This window comes from Podarcis pityusensis (assembly GCF_964106645.2).
Source record: "Podarcis pityusensis genome assembly, chromosome: 2".
Lineage (NCBI taxonomy): Eukaryota > Metazoa > Chordata > Lepidosauria > Squamata > Lacertidae > Podarcis > Podarcis pityusensis.
This window is the reverse complement of record NC_138029.1, coordinates 80,268,170-80,289,861: the sequence shown is the minus strand read 5'-3', so window position 1 is coordinate 80,289,861 and position 21,692 is coordinate 80,268,170. Positions and strand designations below refer to the sequence as shown.

Here is a 21,692-nt window from a genome sequence, read left to right as displayed (position 1 = left end):
GACTGCTCTATCCTGCCATGAACTGTACAGTCAATGGAGATCAACCTCTTGAAGAGACCTCTGCAGTAAATTAGAACTAAAATGAGGTCCTCCTAATAATCTCTTCACAAGTCGCAGGCTGCATTATTTTCAGATGAAACAAATTCTGATCTTAAGATACAATCCAGTACTTTTTTTCCCTTTCACCTGGCAAGCATTTAGTGACTTTTGAATCATCCTTGTAAGGGATTTTTAAAAAAGAAAACAAAAACATGTTTTGGTTATGACTTAAGTTTTTGTTCCACTTTTGCAAGGTTCCTTGAATCTTCACAAGGATATAAGCCCTGTTGTATGTAATTACTGTTAGTAATTATTTTTGTTTTTTCAACAAACACAGATTACCTCTGAGGGAGGACCACAGCCGCAGTCCAACATAATATTATCCACCAGCAATGCCAATATTGCCTCCGTCAACAGCAGTGGCCTTGTAACAGGAGTGTCATTGGGCAACAGTACTATAACAGGGATGGTTCAAGCTGTTAATGCAGACACTGGTAAAGTTGTGGTTGTATCCCAGGTAACGTTTAGATATGTGCATATACTGTAACCTTGAGCTAGATTTTTTAGCTTATTTATTCTGCATTTTATTCTATAACCCAGGCTTATACTTCCGCGTTGAGTACATTTACACATATAATAGACTGTGGTCTAGACATATTTTTTACATTGTGAATATGTCAAGTGAGCTCAGAATCATTGTAGTTCACCAAAAGGTCCTACTTGACATAGCTGTTTGGAACAATTATCTGTTCCTTTTTTTTTCTTTTATACAAAGGCAGAGGCTGATAAACAGTTCCATTAAAAGCTATAAATGGATTCTCAAATGAAACCAGTGAAGGAAAAGTGCCCAAGATGCAAATAAGAAACATGTTATTCTTGGCAAAGCAGAGGAGACTTCCTGTCAGGAAGCAGACTGTCTTGGCTTGTACATAGTGATGGTTACTGAACTTTGAATCAAGACAGCTGCAGTTCAAATTCGTTGAAGCAAGCCCAATTCAATATGGCCGTCGTTCTGCACTACCAGCTTTCCAGTTCAAAAACCTTAGAACATAACCCCCATTTTGAAGGAAAGTTCCCTAAGTGCAGATGCTGGCAAAGTTAATCTTTCCCTCAAAAGTTATTACATGACAGACAACAGTGGAGGAGCACTTCCAACAATGTAGGCTTCAGACCTAAAGCTTGTTCCAAGTATATGCTGCAGCAGCCAGCTGGCAAATGAAGATAAGATCCTGGCCAGCTCAGTGGCAGCATCAAAATCAAAAAGCACCCTCTTCAGGGAAGATAGCTCAAAAACAAGCATGGGAAAGTCCAGACCTCTATACCCACACCGCATTCCTTGGGACAGGTATCTTCAACCTTTTCAAATCCAGAACCCATTTTTAACCCTAACAGGCATTTAGGGACCCATTTCTTAATCTTTAACTACATATTTGTATGATGGGACTAGCGGGTCCCAACTCACCAACTGAAGACCAGTAGCCTAGAGCAAATGGAACTGATGGCTGAGACATATTGAAGTAAAATATCACACAGAGCATAAAGAAGGGGGGGCAGCAAAAGAAATATAATAATGCATACCTCAGTGAGAGTTCTTGTGATTAAATATCACTTACATAAAGTGCTAATTTTTGTCTTGTATTTATTTTTTGAAAATTATTTACTGCTTTCTGCCATCTAGATCTAGAAGCTGCTTGCAGTGATAAAATATACAATATACAAAATTTAAAAGAGAAATTAATCCTCAAAAATTTAAAACATCAGTTTTAACTCATTTACTCCTTTCTTTTCTGAAGGGGTGTACTTTTGTTCATGTCCGTTTTCATCTGTACCATTCACTACTTCTTGGCCTAGATACATTAATGGAGATTTTTAAAGTCTGTGAGTAAGGACTGTAAATGATATGCATATGGTTTTACAGGCCTTATTTCATTCATCTCAAGAATAACCCTATATTCTGATATGTATTCTGATATGCAAGATATATATTCCCATCAGCTGGATGAAGGAAAGAGATTGAATGAGGGGAATTTTAACAAGGTCATCCAGTGAATCTGTGGCTGTTCTAGGATTTTATCCAAGTCCAAAACTTGACATAAATGTTATGTTACTTCCAATTACGAATCCCTCTTCAATCTCTTTGCCTGCCCATCTTTTTGTCTCATAAATGCTGCTTGGTTTTACTTTATGGTGAGCAATAATTAAATTATTGTATAAGCCTGTGGACCTGAACCTGATATCCAGCCTTAAAATGTCCTTTTATAACAAAGAACCTGAATCCTGTTCTGTTGATGTATTACTTTCCTTTCCTGGATTCTGATGTGTCATTTATGGACAAGCACTTCATAATAAGCTGACTTTGATCTGTCATTGAGTTTTTATGGTGTCCTGATTTATATATCACATCTGTAGTTTCATCTCTTCTGTCAGCATAGGCATACCTCAGTTAAACTTAAGTTTTTCCGAGACTTTGTTTACTGTTTTTTTAACTCGGTGGGGAAGAAAAGCTTTTAAAAATAATGATACAATTCACAGCAAGATTATCTGATATTCTATTTAATCATAATTATATGAAAGTAGATGTTTATTAAAAACTTAGACCTCCTTCCTTTCTTCCAGTGGCCAGTTCAGGATCTGGCAGGTTCTATTTTTAAATTGAGACATCACATTTCCAAACAAAATAGAAGTGGGGATTATATACGTCAAGCCTCTGCCTGCCTAAACCTGTTAGTGGATATAGGGATTTTGTCAGGCTTTTGGTCAGTTGAATGTTTTGTCTGTTGATGTTTTCCGGATTCCTTGCTTTTATTTGATGTTATTATCTACTTACTGTTTCCCACATATACTAATTCTATGTATTTTTGTATTCTCTTTTTGTTTTATTGATCATGCTGTGGGTTGCCTTGAGTGCCTTATTTATTGCATTCCTACATCACAATAAACCATGATTTATTTTCATGGCAATGAGTCTGTGGAAGCTTTTGGGTTATATATCCCTCCTCTCTCTTCGCCTGGCACAACTGCAAGGAGGGGTTTGGAAGATTCCCCTTCTATTTTTTATTAACTGCCGCTTTTTGTCATCTGAACATGACAAACTGTAGTTAACATAAAATATGCTTTGTTTGAAACAAACCAGCTTCAACCATCAGATTATGAAAGTAGCTAGTTTCAACAAAGCATAGTTAAGATTAACTACAATTTAGGCTTTGGGCAGAACACTATACTATGCTTAATTGAATGCTTCCAATATTTTATTTATTTATTTATTGGGGGGGGGGAATATCCCCTCCTTCATCACAAATGATGTCCGGGTGTGAGTCACAGTCAATAAACAAATGCACTCAATGAAATCCTTCAATAAAACATTAAAAGCACATAAACTTCCACTTGAGTTAACCTACTCTCTTTAATAGGCTCAGTATATGAATCCTCATCAAAGGCCTAGCAGAAGAGATGGGTTTTCAACTGGTGCCAGAAAATGAGCAATGTTGGTGCCAGCCATTCCTCAGGATGAAGAGCATTCCACATCTGGGGTGGAGCCAATGAACAGGCCCTATCCCATGCAAAAGTAGCCCCCTCACAGCTGCACCAGAGGGTGGGGAAGGGGAGGGGGACGCAGAAACTTCTAAGGAACTTTGCAATGAGGAATGAGCGTACTCACAGACCATAGAATGTTGACTGTTAATTGGGGTAAGGGAAGCAAAAAAGGGGAGTGTTAGCCCTTTCTCTGTACATATCAGTGACCACAGGATGGGAATGTGAGCTCCCCATTGTGGATGAAGGCCAATTGCTACTTTCACTTCTTTTTGCTGCTGCTCCCTATATCAGATTTGATTTCAGTTTGCCTTCACCATTGCAGATCTCTCTTCCAGCTCTCATGTGCTTGTTGTGAATCATCTGGTTCAGGCTTGCACTTTTGTGTGTGTTTTCTTTGTGTGTTGTTTCTGGTCGAAGTTCTATCGTCTCTTTTGTCCTGTCAGCTATTTTGTTTTTTCTCAGACTGTTGTACTCTGACCAAATTTGCTAGTCCTTCCAGGTATATTTCTGCCTGGTATGTTGTTTGTTTGTTTGGTCTCCTGGCTAGAGCCATGGGCAGAAATCCCCTAGGGTAGATAAAGACACATGGCTATATACACACACACACACACACACACACACACACACACACACATATATCTATACTGGTGGGGGTGGGGGTGGGGTGGGGGTGGGGGGGTGTATCTCAAGTCTCACTTGTAACAATATATTAAAGAGAAACCATTTTCTTATTTTGAATCTCTTCTATCCAAAAAGTGACATGTCTTACCATGCTTATGTTTCAGGTAAATTGCATCCCTTGTAACAAAATTCTGATTCTAAAACCACATGTTTTCTGAGCAAAGTCTTGCAACCAGCATAGCTTACTCACCAATATTATGTGCCAGCATAAAAAAAAAATGTAGCTAAGTCATCTAATAACCTCTGCAATTTTTAGCATTTGAGATTAGTGTTGTTTGCTCAGAACAAGTCAAAGTTGCAGGTTTAGGAGAACTGCCTTTTCCCTAAAAGCCACCCAGTCAGCTAGCTTTACCCTTATGGAATATTCTGTTGGTGTACCCCCTTAATGACTCTCCCCCCCACTCCTTTAGGCAACTCCTTTCACCTTAAGACTCACCAAAGCCTGAATTTAAAATGTTCTCAGAACCACCGAAATACTTTTCCATTCTTGGCTAGCCCATGTTAGTCAGGGTTAAACTGTTAATGGGCATAAAAAAAAAATAAACATTTTATTCTTTTTTTATTATTCTGGATGATTTATTGTTCTTGGTCTTGAGATCTAGGGATAAAGCAGCCTAGAATGTGAATAAATGAAGACAGCCAGGTATCCTAATGGTTTCTGCACTTACCTCTTCCAAGTGGAGCAATTCATTCAAAAGATACGGAAGTGAAATGAAAATCCACCTTTAAAGCACAATTAATTAAATTAATATTGGACTTTGGGTCTTTCCTTTTAGGATAAAGTGGAAGTTGAGGTAATTCAGCTTGAAGCTGTTAGAATTCATGCACCCATTACAAGAATGAAAACTGGCACTCAGGTGAGTTGAATGTAGACAGTTCTCAATTTCATTTTCTTTCATTCGGTTATGGTCAAATAAAATAGGGCCTGTTTTGACATAATATAATTGGTGACTTGATGCAACTGATTATTGCTACATATATCAACTTATTCTGTGTTTGTGACCTTAGCTTTGGAAAAATGCACTGGGTGATTTCTTTGTTAAAATGTGTGCTTTTCTTCCAGATGCCAGTGTATGTGATGGGCATCACCAGCAACCAAGCTCCTTTTTCATTTGGCAATGCAGTGCCAGGGTTAACATTTCATTGGTCTGTCACAAAAAGGGATGTCCTGGATGTGAAAACAAGATTCAGTGAGGTAAACTTGTAATTTAAAATTTAAACACAAAGTGAGCTCCCCCCCCCCACTTGGTGTTTTTCACCCATGGGTGCATTTACTTTGATCTACATTTTCTAATTGCTTACCTTGAAGGCAGCTACAGAAAGTTAATTGTGTTTGTATATCTTCTTCCTTCAAGTCCCCCCACCCCAATATTTTTTTCTCCTGGTGCCAGAAATAATGGTTACTTGGAGTTACAGGCATCCTTTCCTATGTACAACTGGGTTAACCAACTCTGCTACCTGATTTCAGTGCCATATCTGTTGCTTGGAATGCATCTGATGGGCACCTTCCACTTCATAATAGTCTCCCAGTATCAAATGGTCACTAGGCATCATTCAACCTTAGAGCAATCTCATGGCAAGGTTTGCCTGGTGGACAGTCATGGGCTAGGACAGTTTTTGTGTCAAAATGGTAGCTAGAGATCTAGCTAGAGGGTGTAGCACTGATCTTGATTTCACTGCGGTAGGTTGCCGCTTTCAGATGGCTCTTGAGTGTAAATAGCAAGAGGCTTTGTGACATATGAGCTGAAGGTTCTGCATGTATGCAGTCATGCAGTATCATAAGATTTGTAGCTCCCATACTTTAATGAGTATTTAGGAACAGCACAGGATGAGCCTTCCTGCTACTTCTGCTGCCATCAGAACTCATTTGGCAAGGGTTAACTGTACAGTGTGGCTTAGTCCACATGCTACATACTGTAGCCTGAATAGGGACCTGTAGATACTGGCATGTCCTGATACCAGTCTTCTCTGGTGCCCTCTGAACAGGCCCAGCCAACAGCATATTCCTTTGGGGGGGGGGTCCTAGACCTACTGAGAATTACGTCCTACAATAATTCTGATTTTAAGTTCAGAGAAGAAATCTAGTAGCAACCAAAGTATACCTAAATTTACAGGATGGCTTCTAATGATAATTCTATTTAGCTCTGTTGTCAGAGGTGAGATCAAGAACCTAAAGAGTTTTGAAGTATATTAGAACCAATATATTAAATGAAATTCCTTCCTTACCTAGACTACTATTCTGTCTTTCAGGCTTCTCTTCAGCTTTCCCCCCAGTGCAACTTTGCAGTGGATGTTTATGGTAAAGGGAAAGGAAGAACAGGGTTGAAGCTTCTTGTCAAAGCCCTTGATCCTTCTGCTGGGCAATTTGGCCACATGGTAAAAGAATTGTCAGATGAAATCCAAATACAGGTATTATTATATTGCTATTCCTTACAGGGCCATTCTGTTGTGCTTGGTGAAAAACAAGTGTCAGGGCCAGTTCAGTACCGCAAGGCCTGTATGTGTGTTTCACAGTTTCACTTATGCACATGGTGGGGAAATTGACAATGGCTGCATAATTGGCTGTGACCATGAGAACCCGAGTCTTGCTTGTTTTTATGCTGTGTCTGTGAAGATGAACTCATAGGCAATATCTGGTAGAACCTCTGGAGCCAGAAGAATGGCTGAGGATTAGTAACTTAAGTATCTCACAGCATCCTGTCCCAGTCCTTAACCAGGAGAAGCACAACGCATTACTCAAAGCAAGTGAATATATGCAAATTTGTTGACATTTGCATAAGCTTGTTGTTTCAGAATCCTGCTCTTCTAGTTACAGATTTTTTTATATAAATTGCTTTCGTAGTATAGGGTACACACAATCCTGAAGTTAGTGCACTGTAGCATTGGATAAGTACATCAGAATTCTCAGGTCAGTTTAAATGTAGAATTTCAGCCATGCATCTCAAGGTCTTTACATTGGTAAGATGTGTAGTTATAGAGAAATAGGGCTATGAAAGAAGCACTGGTGTCAACAAGATCATGATGCATATCAAGATGAACTCAACTTCTACCAGTATTTCAGATCTCCACAGTATTTGGATTTGTTTGTTTTGAATCTGATGTGTTTCATGATACCTTTTCTGGGGTTTAGCATTTATTTTGATGCTCTCTGATAGTTCAGATAGTACAATTATGCTCAACAGCTGAGGTCTGTCACTTCACTCTGAACACAATTACAACAGTGTAGGTCCCATTGATTTCATTGGCTCCTAATTTGAATAAAGTGTGCTTAGGATCACAGCGGAATTAATGAAGCTGAAATGGCATTTTCATGGAGCTAAATAAATTGAATTAATTAAAGCTGGCTAAAAAGGCCAACATACATTTATTAGGGTTAGTTTTTTTAATTATGTACAGCAGTGGTGTTCAAATGAATCCAGCATGTTCATATTAAACTTCCAAACCACCATAAGTATATATAATTTGGAATATATATTTTTTTAAGCTGGTTCAGGCTCCTTTAAATGTATACACAGATAAAGCCCTAAGTGTAAGACATTTGAAGCTGACATTTTTCATCTATATGCTGGTCCTGATCCAGTTATTGCATACAAGGAAAAACCTCCATGACAACATCCAAACCTGCTCTCCTCTCCCCCCGTGTTCTCCTCACACTGCCCCCAAATCTGTTCCCAGAGGATTGGGAAACCCTCAGAGCAGATTTGGGTGGCAAGCTGGAGTTGGAATTCGGTTGCACTCACAAAAGTTGTTCCTTGAGTACAACAATGGATATATTATAAGGTATCAATATCAATTGGCAGAGAGCATCGATACAGCTGTCTTCTGCTTTTATATATCTTTGCCTAACAGTTGCACCTGCTTTTCCCAGATACTTTATTTTGCACTGTGTCAGCCAATAAACCAGTCACAGAAGTAATAGGGGGCAAAACTATATATGGAATACAGACTTCACAAAAATATGCCTGGGCTGCCTCTTAATTTCAGAGAACCATAACACTTTGATGATTCAAAAAACAAAGTCTACAGACAAGTCCTTAACACTTACATTGAGTTCTTTTGTCATAAATGCTTTGTTTAAGATTTGCTGCCCAAAATGCTGTGTGCCTGATTACAATGATGTCAATTTGTGTTCTTCCTGATATAAATTTGGTTTCAGGATGCCATCATTAAGCCATAGATATTTAATAATCATCACTTTTAAAATGGAATTTTTAGGTCATCCTCATCCTGGTGCAGGAGAATAGTTAGTGCTCTCTTTCCGCTGGTTAATGGCACTACAGCTAGAAACTTCATGAGTCTGTAGAAGTCTAACAATATCCCTTGCTACTTAGTATTCTGTGCTAGCAGCACTCTGGATGAAAATACTTTGTTTCAGAGCCTACACATTGCAAAACAGTTGAATGGAATCTTAATTTTTAAAAAGTTACATTATTTAACAAATACGGAAATAGTAGCTATATGCATAGGGCTTTTAGCTAATCCCCCTGCTTCAAGTTTGCTGGATGGAAATAATGGTCAACAGAAATTGCTGTTTAAAGTGCCGCACGGAACATTTTCTTCTTTTCAAATTCCTTTTGCTCTGGTGTGCTGCTCACTATAAGAAAGAAGTTGTAGGGAGCTAAGAATAAGATTTGATGATGTGAAATGCCTTCGTGTTTGCAGCTTCTGTTATCCTTTATGACGTATCACATGACTCTTGAGATACAATTGCAGCTGGAGAATGTGTTCCTTATGTGTGCTGGTAGAAATGTTTTTGACTCTACTGCACACTGAAGTACACTGGATATCAAATTACAGATTATGGCCTACAGGTGTTCATACAAATTTCTTATAGGAACAGAATATACCAGACTGCTGCTAACCTGCCAGTCCCCTTGTTTTTTCTCCAACTTTTAAGTAACATTAAATGTCTGTCTGTCTGTTTGTTTTAAAAGCAAATATATTTGCTATGGAGCAGTCATCTGCTCACAGTTTTGAAGTTGTGTCTTTGTTAGCAGATAGGAAACAGAGAGAATTCATGTCATACATTTAGAAAGATAAGAACAATAAATTGTTTGGTTCTTATGTACCATGATAGTTACACAACATCTGCGGTATTTATGGTTGCAGTAGCAATTGGGACTGGTTCCCATTCATTTTAGTAAAAGTACCCCACAAGTGGAATTCTTCTCTCTCAAATCTTATCACCCCACATCTTACATCTCTCTATTGTGAGAACTGTAAAAAATTAGTGAGATAGGACTTACCCTTGCAGAAATCATGCTGGTTCTGCTTCAGCAAGACTTGTTTTACTATATGCTTTGTAATTCTATCTTTAATAATGATTTCCACTGTTTTCCCACAGCAGATGTTAAGTCAATTAGTCTGTAATTTCCAGTGGCGTAGCGTGGGGGGTGCCAGGGGGGCCGGCCGCACCGGGCGCAACATCTGGGGGGGCGCGCTCGCTGCCTCCGGAGTCGCCGAAGAGCCTCGGGCGCAGGCTGTAGCAGAGCCCCATGTCTCGTGGAACCAACGAGCTGTGCGCGCGCCCGGGCTGAAGGCGTCCGGCAGGCAGCGGCTCTCAGCCCCGCGCGTCAGGGCCGCGAAGGACGTGCCAGGCAGCCCCTCCTCACAGCCCCGCCTCCGCTGCTGCTGCTGCAGCTGCTGGGCCATGTTGCATTTTCCTCGCCTCTCTGCCCCCCTCCTCCTCCGGGCAAGCGGCGTGGTTTGGGCGGCAGCGCCAGCAGCAACTCGACTCAGATCAGCAGGTTAGGGGTTGGGGGGGGCGCAAATTACTTGCCTTGCCCCGGGTTAGGGGGCGCAAATTACTTGCCTTGCCCCGGGTGCTGACAACTCACGCTACGCCGCTGGCAATTTCCAGGATCCCCCTTGGATGTCTTTATAACGATGGTGTTACATAAGGACAAGTTACATATTTTTGCTAGGAGATCAGCGGTTTCATATTTGACTAGTACATGTATCTGTTTGCAACTTTTGTAAAAGCCTGAAAAAAAAATTTCTTCATTTTGTAGGTATTTGAGAAACTAGTTATTCTGGGAGTAGAAGTAGGACAGATCCTAATGTCGCCAAACTCTTTTTTTAAAGTTCAGACAAACAGGTTAGTGGTTATGTTTTTCACATTTTGGTCTTATAAATGATTTGATATAATAATAGTTTTACTATGGAACCAAAAGCAAAATCATAGGGGGTGGAAAACCAGGAGGAAGTGGGGGGAAGTGTCTTGTGGCACTCTAAAGAATGTGTTTATTGTGGCATAAGTTTTCATGGACTAGATCTCCCTTCATAAAGGCATCTGACAAAGTGAGCTCTAGACCATGAAAGCCTATTTGTTAGTCTTTAAATTGCCATCTCGTGGTGGTGGTAGTGTTGCAACCAACTAACATGGTGGCCCCTCTAAAATTTCATAGAATCATAGCACTGGAAAGGACCCTGGGGGTCTAGTCCAACCCACCCACCCCCCACAGTGCAGGAAACTCAGCTAAAGCATCATGACAGATGGCCATCCAACCTCTGCTTTAAAATATTCAAGGAAGGAGAATACTCCACTTCCTGAGGGAATCTGTTCCAACTACAGCGGTACCTCGGGTTACAAACTTAATTCAGAGGTCCGTTCTTAACCTGAGGTACCACTTTAGCTAATGGGGACTCCTGTTGCTGCCACATGATTTCTGTTCTCATCCTGAAGCAAAGTTCTTAACCTGAGGTACTATTTCTGGGTTAGCAGAGTCTGTAACCTGAAGCGTCTGTAACCCGAGGTACCACTGTAAGCATGTTTTCAAATGTTTCATTTTAGCTTTTTTCTAGAATTTACTTTGTGTTTTTATATGTCACATGGAGCTAAGCTCTTTCATAGAAAGGTGACTAACAAATGTTAATAGCTAAAATAAATGAAAATATGTTTTTGACAGATGACAATCTGTTGATAGTTCTCATTCTAGCTTCTGAAACAATGAACAAACTGGTTGTTTACTATGGGTAGTTAGTATTCAAGTACTCATCCTTACAAGTATTTTCAATTCAGCTATGTTTAGGAAAATGTAATTATTTTCAAATATAAAAGGAAAAGTTGATATCCACTTTGCAGTGCAATCCTGTACTCAGGAAAAAAAGACCCATTGAGCCGAATGGGGCTTTCTTCTAGGTAAGTGTGTATAGGACTGTAAGAAGAAGCACTTGAAATAATGAATTACAAATAATTATGATATGATTTCAAATTACACTTCCTTAGAGATTCACACATACAGACAACTTAGGATAAATGGTCTCCCAAAGAAGTTTTAGTGTCCAGAAATCAGTTATTTGATTGCATTGTGCATATATGCCTAAGGAATAGCTATTGAATTAAGCCATGCATGTTCAATCTAACTCAGTTGAAATTATTCCTTAAGGGTGCGCACATTAACGAATGCATATGCAGTAGTAGCAAAAACAAAGTCCTCCAGATATTGGGGAGGAACATCTCTAAGAACTTTTGGAGTGCTTTAATTTCAGTTTGTATGAAAAAAAGAAAATAATCAGTGAAAGAAAACCATTTCTTTCAGGACAGTAGCATCAATATAGATGAGTCAGTTTGGCATATTAGAACATGAAGGGGAAAGCTGCCATAGTTTCAAAGAAATGGCAAATGGCAGTTAGGCAATCTGTCCGGAGAAGCTGTTACAAGGGGGGGTGGGGGTGGAACAGTGTAGTATGGAGTTTATGGAGACCACACACACAGAGAGAGAGAGAGAGAGAGAGACATACTGTCTCTGTTTCAAAGGGCATAAAAGGCCCATCATCTCCATAGATTTGTGCTGCCTTTGAAAATGGACACTGAGTGAGTCTGGCTTCGTAAACGAAACAAATCCTCCAACATGGCCTTATTGTGTCATATTTGGCTGAATCATCTTTGTCGCTTTGACAAGATGAAGTTCAAGTTGATAGGGAAGATCTTCTAGATGCTGTGCATTTCTTTGGCTATGTTAAAAAACACACATAGTGATTTCTATTGAAATGGAAGTGCTTCTTAAAGCAGATGTCTACTGAGCAAAAAGCTCTCTTTTGTGTGATTAAATCCCAACAGCTTCACACTTTCTGTTTGGGGACCAGATTATGCTTGCTGGCAGATATTTTAAGATACATACTGGTATTTTACTGTATTTGTTTATATAAAACACCTATATTTCCAGTTGAATAAAACAGCTTGTACTGTCATGTGCTGCATAGAGTATGTGTAAGTCATATTACTAGCCTTTGCACTATTTTTTATTATTATTAATACAGCAATGCCATGGAGAGACGTTTTTAAAATCAATGTTGTATACAAACAATTTCCAGGAAGTCCTGCTTAGTCATGTTCCTGTTGTGTATTTTTAATACCAGCTCTGAACCTGGCAGACTAATCATACTCTGAAGCCTGTTTATAGGAAGGCAGGCAGCATCCTGGAGTCCTGTCCATTAGTATTCTGAATCAAGTTTACATCAGTGAATGATGACACTGCAGGGCAGCAAACAGCAAGTGGATTGTAATATATGCATAAGCACAGATAAGACGTCTTACAAGGATGCTTGAAATCAGAATCTGAACCCTTGAATCTTAGATAAAAATTCAACAGCAAATCAGTGGTGTGCTGGCATATGGCAACATGGTTTATATAAAACCATGTTGCAAACATTGAGGTTTGCATTTTAAGAGTCTTAAAGTGGTTCTATTTATTTTTCTCTTTGTTTTATCAAGGGACCGAGTTGCTGCTCTAATTTACCATGTCTTGGATGGTCAGGATAGAGTTCCTGTGGTGCAGATTGATGAGAGAGGCCTCCTTAATTCTGGATCCTTGATAGGACTGTCAACAGTACAAGTAATTTCACAAGAGCCATTTGGAATCAACCAGACCCTTACTGTCACTATCAAGGTAGTGTTTTTGTGTTCTTTTCCCCCCCTGTTCTCTTCAAGGAGATTAGAATGGCGACTGCTATTTGCCTCTGATTTAAAATTGTAATTTCCCATTATTCCAGCTGGAGACAGTAATTGTAACTTCAGCTTGGAAAGTGCAAAAGAGTAGCCATCAATTCTGTTTTAACAGAATGGCTAAGCACTTGTCCTGTTCTGCAATAAAACTTTTGACATTGCTTATTGGGAAAAGATTAAATGTAACAATGCTGACCAAAATTAAGAAAATATGGGTACACATGACTAATATATGAACCTGTTTTGCTGGACATAGATATACTAAAAAATAGTTTATATATTGAAAAATAGATTGTAAAAATAAATGTGAAGCTTAAGCAACATTTTGTATAAGCTGCAATAAGTAACTGTTCCCATGCCTGTAAAAGCATTTGTTCTTGAAAGTTGCATATTTCTTGTGGTTGTGGGAAGAGCATGTGTGGGGTACTCCCTGGTCCTGAATGGGGGTAACTAAGCCTCTAAAAGAAGATGAAGCTGAAATATTCCCACTAGAATTTAATTAATTAAAGGCTCATTGTGCCTCCATACACATCATTGCACTGGCCATAACTTATTCTGTTGGCATTCCATGGGCAAAGGGTAAGTCTGCTGTGTCCCTGCACACTGGCTCCTTAAAGGAGCTAGTTGCACCAATGGCAGAAATCCATTTAAAGAAATACAGACTTTTGAGACAAAAAGGCCTGCCAGGAAGTGGTTCACAGCTAAAAGAGCATAATATAGCTACTTAAAACATAAAAAGAGATATATATATTTAAAAATCATCAACAGATATAAATTGTTGTTATTATTTATTTCAAAGCAGACTGGATCATCCAGTCCCTGTTAAAAACAGTAAAGGATAGAACCAAGTTCACATCCTGTGGAAGGCAGTTCCATAGTGGTGGGGCCACTGCTTAAAAGGTGGGTCTAATTGGTGTGACCTGTGGGAGTTAATAATCCAGCAACATCTAGCAGGCCACAGGTTTCCACCCCTGCTTCAAAGAGCACAGGCAAACCTACCTCCCCACAGAAGAATCTACCTGTCCAAAGGGGAATCTACTGGCCACAGCTCAGATCAATAACCGGTGTGGAAGCAGCAGTTCACTTCTAGTTTTAATTCGGGAAATATGTCTCTCAGCATCAGAACTTTGGGAACTATTGGCATAGAACAATATTTAGAGGTAATAGAAAGTGAGAACAAAATACTACGTTGGAGGTGGGAAAGAGGAAGGACTAAATGGTAAAGTTCTTTCTTTTAGAAAAAAAATGTATACAGTGGTACCTCGGGTTAAGAACTTAATTTGTTCTGGAGATCTGTTCTTAACCTGAAACTGTTCTTAACCTGAGGTACCACTTTAGCTAATGGGGCCTCCTGCGCCACTGCTGCACGATTTCTGTTCTCATCCTGAAGCAAAGTTCTTAACCCGACGTAATATTTCTGGGTTAGCGGAGTCTGTAACCTGAAGCGTATGTAACCTGAGGTACCACTGTAGTAGTATCAGACTTGTCAACAGAGTTAAATGTAAAATCAACTTGAATGCATGCTTGAAAGGGAATGGTTGGACTTGGCTTGAAGCTAGCAGCATTTTAGAGGCAGCAAGACATGGCTTAAAATATTGGTGTATACAGCTCTCTCTGCTATTATTGGATATTACAAACCAAACAACTATGATATATATCCTTTGCCCCAGATAGCTAGTAAAACACCATTTTAGAGTACGTGTACATTTTGTAGTAAAATGTAAAACTATCAGAGCCTCTTCAGGAAGAAAAAAGAGAAAGGCCTTTCCTTGCTACAAGGTAAACTAAGAGGAAGGGTTTCTCATAGGTGTGTGAGTGTGTTTCTTTGTTTCCTTCATTTATTTTCCAGAGCAGTATCAAAGAAAATCTTCTTTTTTCCCTTTCTCTCTTCTTGAAAGCTAACCTAAATAAGTCAGGCAGGTTTGCCTTCATTAATTAATAACAAAAATGCAGTCTCATAATAAATCCTTTGTAAATCCATTGACTTGACAGGTCCTTGCAAGTTAATACTGCTGCGTATCTATTTAGGCTGCAGTATTTGCACACTTCTGGGAGTGTGCCCTGTTAATCACACAGTGATGCTTGCTTCTGAATAAGCACACATAGGATTGTGCTTCTGAAGACCACATGGGGTGTATTATGGCCTACCAGGTTCCTTACTTTCCTTACTTTCCACCTGTTTCTGCAATCCCACGCAAGCAGCAAAAGCAATGAATTAATGAGCCCATAGTGAGCCTTGTTCAGCTTGGTGACCACAAGTTGTACAGGCGTGTGAAAGAAGTTTGGTTGATACCATATTCACTATAGAATTTATTTACAAAAGGACCTGTTAATGATAGCAAGGTATATGAGTCCATGTACATTTAGTGGAACCTATCCTAATACATTTTTATTTTAAATCCTTTTTATTTTACAGCATATATATATATATATGTCTAATGAGGCATATAAGCATTTTTCTTCTTACCCATGAGGTTTTGTGGATTGCTTAATTAGTTTGTACATCTACAGAGCCTAAGCTTTTTTAAAAAATAAATCATCATATTCTCAGGTTCTGTTGGAGCTTGAGGCTCTCAAGGGGAAAGTAATAGTGATTACCAGAACCTATTAGAATTAAGCCAGGCAGCTCCCAGGAAGCCTTGCTGGATGAGCGAAGGAAGATAATGTTTCAACAAAGGACCAGAGTCATCTGTCAGGGCCTTCTCTTTAAATGGCTCTGCCCCTTTGGGACAGCTTAGGCAATATTTAAGGTGCACACTGTTGATTCTGTGGTCACACACTCCTGAGTAACTGAGGAGCAGGACTGGCCTGGGGAAGTCATCCCCAGGAGTCTGGGAATTATGGACAAGCTACATCAGATGATATAGAATGGTGTTGAAGCCCCCTCATGGAGTGGGGTAACTGGGAATCATCCAAATCAGGGTAAAACTGGGACCTAGGTGCACAGAAAATGAAACACGTGACCTTTAGGATCTTTACATAATGATCTGGATCCGAAATTGCTCCTCCATTCACATATGTAGCCTCCTATATGCACACACCTTATCCCACACTAAATTTAGAAAGCTAAAACAGCTTCGGAACTCCAGTGGCATAATAATAATCCACCTTCCGTGCAGTGAGTAGGAGATATACACATGCACACACTCACTATTCCACAACCCTGAAGTGTTTATTAGGAGTGCAATAAGGGTTAAAGATAAAAACATTAAAGGATGATGACTTATAAGCAATTTGGCCAGTAGGAAAAACAATCTCATACTCTGTTTTCCCCTATTTCCCTAGGTGGCTCCTATTTCCTACTTGAGAATATCCATGAACCCAATTTTCCATACACAAAACCATGAAGCATTATTGGCATTACCACTGGGCATGACGTTGACCTTGACCATCTACTTCCATGACAGCTTTGGAGATACTTTCCATTCACAAAATTCTGTGCTTAGCTTTGCAGTCAACAGGTACTTGTCTATACAATTAGCTTAATTTTACAGGAGATATAAATAGCTGAGTATGTGATATGATTCAAGGTACTGATACCTCAGCAACTGACGACCCCCTTGGGTTAGCTGTTTAAACATGTTCAGTGAACAGATAAAAGAACTGAAAAGTGTGATTTAAAGCTGGTATACTGGTGCATTGATATGATATGATCTGAACAAACCACCCACCTGGAAAGTGATCAATGCACGTCTTCCATGGAATTACTCCAAGGCTTTGCATGTATAGGAAAAAAGAAAGGAGACTGCCTAAAAGTTATTTAAATAAAAAAATTTAAATCTGCTCAGGCCAAATCAGTGCCTTGAAATCGTGTCTTTTCCTAGTTGGATTAAATAGTAATCCTAAACGCATTTACTTGCCATAAATCCCACTTGTTCACAGAACTTTCAAGCCATTTTACTGAGCATCAAATACTAGTAATTTATAAAGTTTGCTGATCCTTTCAATTGCAGCCCAGTGTCTTTGCCTGGGGTCTTATTTTCCAGCTCCCCAACAGCTAGTGGGAGATATCACGTCCTCTCCCACTGGTCGTGGGGTTTGAATAAGGCCAGCCAGTGAATTTGGCCAATCACAGGTGGGCCTGAAGTTCGGTCCTAGATGGGTGCACCTGACCAAGGACTCCTATGGGAGTCTTCACTCAGGTCAGCCCCTTACACATAAATTAAGACTGTCTATGGACCCAACAGCTCAGTCAGAACAGGATCTCCCACCCTGTCTACCCTTCTGCAGCATTAGAACTCCACCCAAAGGTGCATGAGTGTGTTGGGGGTATGACCTTGCTATGGAAGTATTGGAAATAATCATGACCAGGCAGTAATTTCTCCTCCAGCTGAATTGGGCCTGCCTAGGCTTTTTTGCTTACCTCATAGCAATCATCACAACATGTGGTGGATAAGTCATTAGGTTGAATCCCTAGTCAAGGGCAGAGGGGGGTGGGTAGGAAGCCTACCCCTCCATAGAATCAGGGTAGCCCACTAAAGGGGTCCTAGGGGAGGTTCTTTCTTCGGCCTGAACACCCAGACGGCCATAGCACTCTCCAAAATAGTGATGCTGATGGGTTGCACCTCTCTGCTGTATGTCATAGGGCAATCCTTACCCAGGATCAACTCCAGACAATAATCAACTAGCAGGTGGGCTAGATATTTCGGGACACACCCAATGCCTATGTCAAAGCCTACTTACATCAGTAATCAAGATGTGGCCTGTTTTGATCTCAAAATATAAAACTGTGGTTATAACTTCTGTCCACACACCCGGCCTCAGGGGCGGCAGACTCATTGTGTCTGGGCAAATGACTCTTATCAGTTGAAAATGATTATTTATAAGTGGCTGGTATCTGATACTATGTACATTTGCTTGGAAATACTGCAGAAGGAACTGTGTGTTGGAGTTCAATACCTTCCTAATGTTTAGCTTTTGGGAAATATAGATGTTAACACAACTTTCTGTAGCATGTGAGGGATATGGCTATTTTGATCTGCTGTCTTTTGACTTCTCTTGATTCTGGGATATAATAAAATGCTCTTATTTCCTTGGATACCACTTTTTAAATTATTCACTTCTTTTTGTCTATAGAGATGATTTTGTACAGGTAGGGAAAGGAGCCTCCAACAACACGTTAATAATCCGAACAATGAATGTCGGCCTAAGTTTGCTTAAAGTATGGGATGCAGAAAACAGCATTATTGCCGATTATGTGCCTCTTCCTGTGCAACATGCCATCTACCCTGAGCTCAGAGATATTGTCAAAGGTGATGTCCTGTGCTTAACTTCCTCACTGGTAAACCAAGAAGGTAAGGAATCAGAATAAAAATTGACACTAACTGAGAATTGTGACAATAAAATAGGGTGCATGGCAACATTAAATTGCCATGGAAACGTCATACAGTTGTAGATGCAGCACATTTTCAAAACAACCAAATACATTATTCATTATGTTGTTCCACTATCAAATGTCAGGCCCTATCCCTGCTAAAGGGATGAACCAATTTAATCAGCTCCTCTGTCTTTAACTATATCAAATCAATACATCATTTTGCTCTGACTGGTTGTCATTTCTATTGATCTTTAAAGGAGTAATATAATTGAATTTTGCTATACATATATGGAAAAACTAGAGGGACCACTTTTTATGTGAAGTAGGTCATGAGGCAGGCAATAAGATTTGAAGGAACGCATGTCAGAGAGCCAAAGTGATGGCAGTCTGTTTTATATAATTTTGAAGAAGAAGAAAATTCATAGAGTGATATACAGATTTCAGAGGATGGGTTAAAACTAATATGGTGCTGGTTTTGGCATGAGCCTGCCAGGATGCTGATTAGGAGGACAGGCCACACAATGGATGGATGAGAATGTGGCCTTCTGAAATATGCTAAATAATTCCACTGTACTAGAAAAAAGGCACTTCAAAGAAAGCTAATACGCCATCCATAGGCAGTTTTTATGTAACCTAGGCTGGGATAAAGTCGGCAGACTAGTTAAGAAGCCCTGTTAAGTTTTCTATCAGTGCCTTTTTCCTCTTGCTCTGCCTGTGTGCGTGTGTGGTTGGTGCAGTGGGAAGACCAGCTAGTTTACTCTAAACCTCTTACCTTGTTGCCTTTAGTCTTTGTTGCAAATGCTGCTTCTTCTTCTGTTTTGTTTTGTTTTAAATCCTGTTTACTGTTAATCTTCTGCTGGTTGTATGTTACAACTTCTTTGTGAACAATTATAGTAGTCCCTTTGGGAGGGGGAATCCAATTACCCTAAATGAAATCAAATGAATATCGCTTGGGCCTATCATATCCCCACTTTTCAAAGCTGGTCCGGTTTGGAAGGCCCCTTTTTCTATCAGTGATGCTTTTGGCTTATAAATAGTGTTATGCTCTTAGAGGCAGCTATCACCTGGGAGTTATTTAAACTGCTCAACATGTAGGCTAGAGCTATGAGACAAGCCATTTGGGGCAGTTTTCTTCATTGGATCACAAACTGTGTTTTTCTCAGACGTTTGCACTTCCTTGGAAGAAAAATGAACACCCTCAGTACATGACTAGTGTTACACCAGTTGCAGCGCCCGCATGCCAGTGTTTCCCAATTATCAGTGCTTATACTATGGGGTTTTTTTAGATTTGCCTTGAGAGCATCTTTAAACCTCTTTTGTTGTCCACTGGAATTTTGCTTTCCATTCTTAAGTTGGGAATAGAGTAGTTGCTTTGGAAGACAATAAGAAGCACAAATGCAGGGCGACAAGGAGAAACGAGCTAAGAGGAAGGCACGTTTGGCATACCCTCACCATGATCAACTTCCACACGTAAACCTATGTCCCCACTGTGGAAGGACGTGTGGATCCAGAATTAGCTTCCACAGTCACTTATGGACTCACTGTTAAGACCATGTTCATGGAAGACAATCTTACTCAGCTACGAGTGATCACCAAAGAAGAAGAAGTGTTACACCATGTCGGTGCAATGGAGCAATTTTGATCAGGACTCATGTTGCACCCATAATGAGTAGAGCAGCATTAAGCTTAACTCTGAAGGACTTCTTCACCATTCTCTTTGTGGCCAGATAATCCCCCTGTCTGCTTCCTGGCTATGTGGCAGCAGTGACTAGTGCTGTGGCTTTTGCTAAGGCAGTTGCTGTGACTGAACCGGATGCTGAGCTTTAGGCAGGATGTAAGACAAAAGCGGAGAGTGAAGTCAAATGGGCCTTAGAAAGCATTGCTAATAACAAGGCCAGTGGAAGTGATGATATTCCAGCTGAATTATTTAAAATTTTAAAAGATGATGCTGTTAAGGTGCTACACTCAATATGCCAGCAAATTTGGAAAACTCAGCAGTGGCCAGAGGATTGGAGAAGATCAGTCTACATCCCAATCCCAAAGAAGGGCAGTGCCAAAGAATGCTCCAACTACCGCACAATTGCACTCATTTCACACGCTAGCAAGGTTATGCTTAAAATTCTACAAGGAAGGCTCAAGCAGTATGTGGACCGAGAACTCCCAGAAGTGCAAGCTGGATTTAGAAGAGGCAGAGGAACCAGAGATCAAATTGCAAACATGCGCTGGATTATGGAGAAAGCTAGAGAGTTCCAGAAAGACATCTACTTCTGCTTCATTGACTATGCAAAAGCCTTTGACTGTGTCGACCACAGCAAACTATGGCAAGTTCTTAAAGAAATGGGAGTGCCTGATCACCTCATCTGTCTCCTGAGAAATCTCTATGTGGGACAAGAAGCTACAGTTAGAACTGGATATGGAACAACTGATTGGTTCAAAATTGGGAAAGGAGTACGGCAAGGCTGTATATTGTCCCCCTGCTTATTTCACTTATATGCAGAATTCATCATGCGAAAGGCTGGGCTGGATGAATCCCAAGCCGGAATTAAGATCACCGGAAGAAATATCAACAACCTCAGATATGCAGATGACACAACATTGATGGCAGAAAGTGAGGAGGAATTAAAGAACCTTTTAATGAGGGTGAAAGAGGAGAGCGCAAAATATGGTTTGAAGCTCAACATCAAAAAAACGAAGATCATGGCCACTGGGCCCATCACCTCCTGGCAAATAGAAGGGGAAGACATGGAGGCAGTGAGAGATTTTACTTTCTTGGGCTCCATGATCACTGCAGATGGTGACAGCAGTCATGAAATTAAAAGACGCCTGCTCCTTGGGAGAAAGGCGATGGTAAACCTAGACAGCATCTTAAAAAGTAGAGATATCACCTTACCAACAAAGGTCCTATAAGTTAAAGCCATGGTTTTCCCAGTAGTGATGTATGGAAGTGAGAGCTGGACCATAAAGAAGGCTGATCGCCAAAGAATTTATGCTTTTGAATTATGGTGCTGGAGGAGACTCTTGAGAGTCCCATGGACTGCAAGAAGATCAAACGTATCCATTCTGAAGGAAATCAGCCCTGAGTGCTCACTGGAAGGACAGATCGTGAAGCTGAGGCTCCAATACTCTGGCCACCTCATGAGAAGAGAAGACTCCCTGGAAAAGACCCTGATGCTG

The 21,692-nt window shown here is 40.1% G+C and overlaps 1 protein-coding gene and 1 long non-coding RNA gene across 3 annotated transcripts in view; one reads left to right on the top strand and one right to left on the bottom strand.

The window, feature by feature from the left end:
• The window catches only part of LOC308472198, a 111,219-nt gene that overhangs the window by 17,785 nt on the left and 71,742 nt on the right, over positions 1-21,692 (bottom strand). The window lies entirely within an intron of this gene.
• The window catches only part of NUP210 (nucleoporin 210), a 98,950-nt gene that overhangs the window by 64,534 nt on the left and 12,724 nt on the right, over positions 1-21,692 (top strand). For both annotated transcript variants that reach the window (XM_080996692.1, XM_080996693.1), the window contains 8 exons: positions 377-556; positions 5,031-5,111; positions 5,318-5,449; positions 6,505-6,663; positions 10,266-10,351; positions 12,971-13,145; positions 16,487-16,662; positions 18,278-18,495. In XM_080996692.1, the coding sequence (XP_080852818.1) occupies positions 377-556; positions 5,031-5,111; positions 5,318-5,449; positions 6,505-6,663; positions 10,266-10,351; positions 12,971-13,145; positions 16,487-16,662; positions 18,278-18,495 (1,207 nt within the window). The remainder of the gene's footprint in view (positions 1-376; positions 557-5,030; positions 5,112-5,317; positions 5,450-6,504; positions 6,664-10,265; positions 10,352-12,970; positions 13,146-16,486; positions 16,663-18,277; positions 18,496-21,692) is intronic.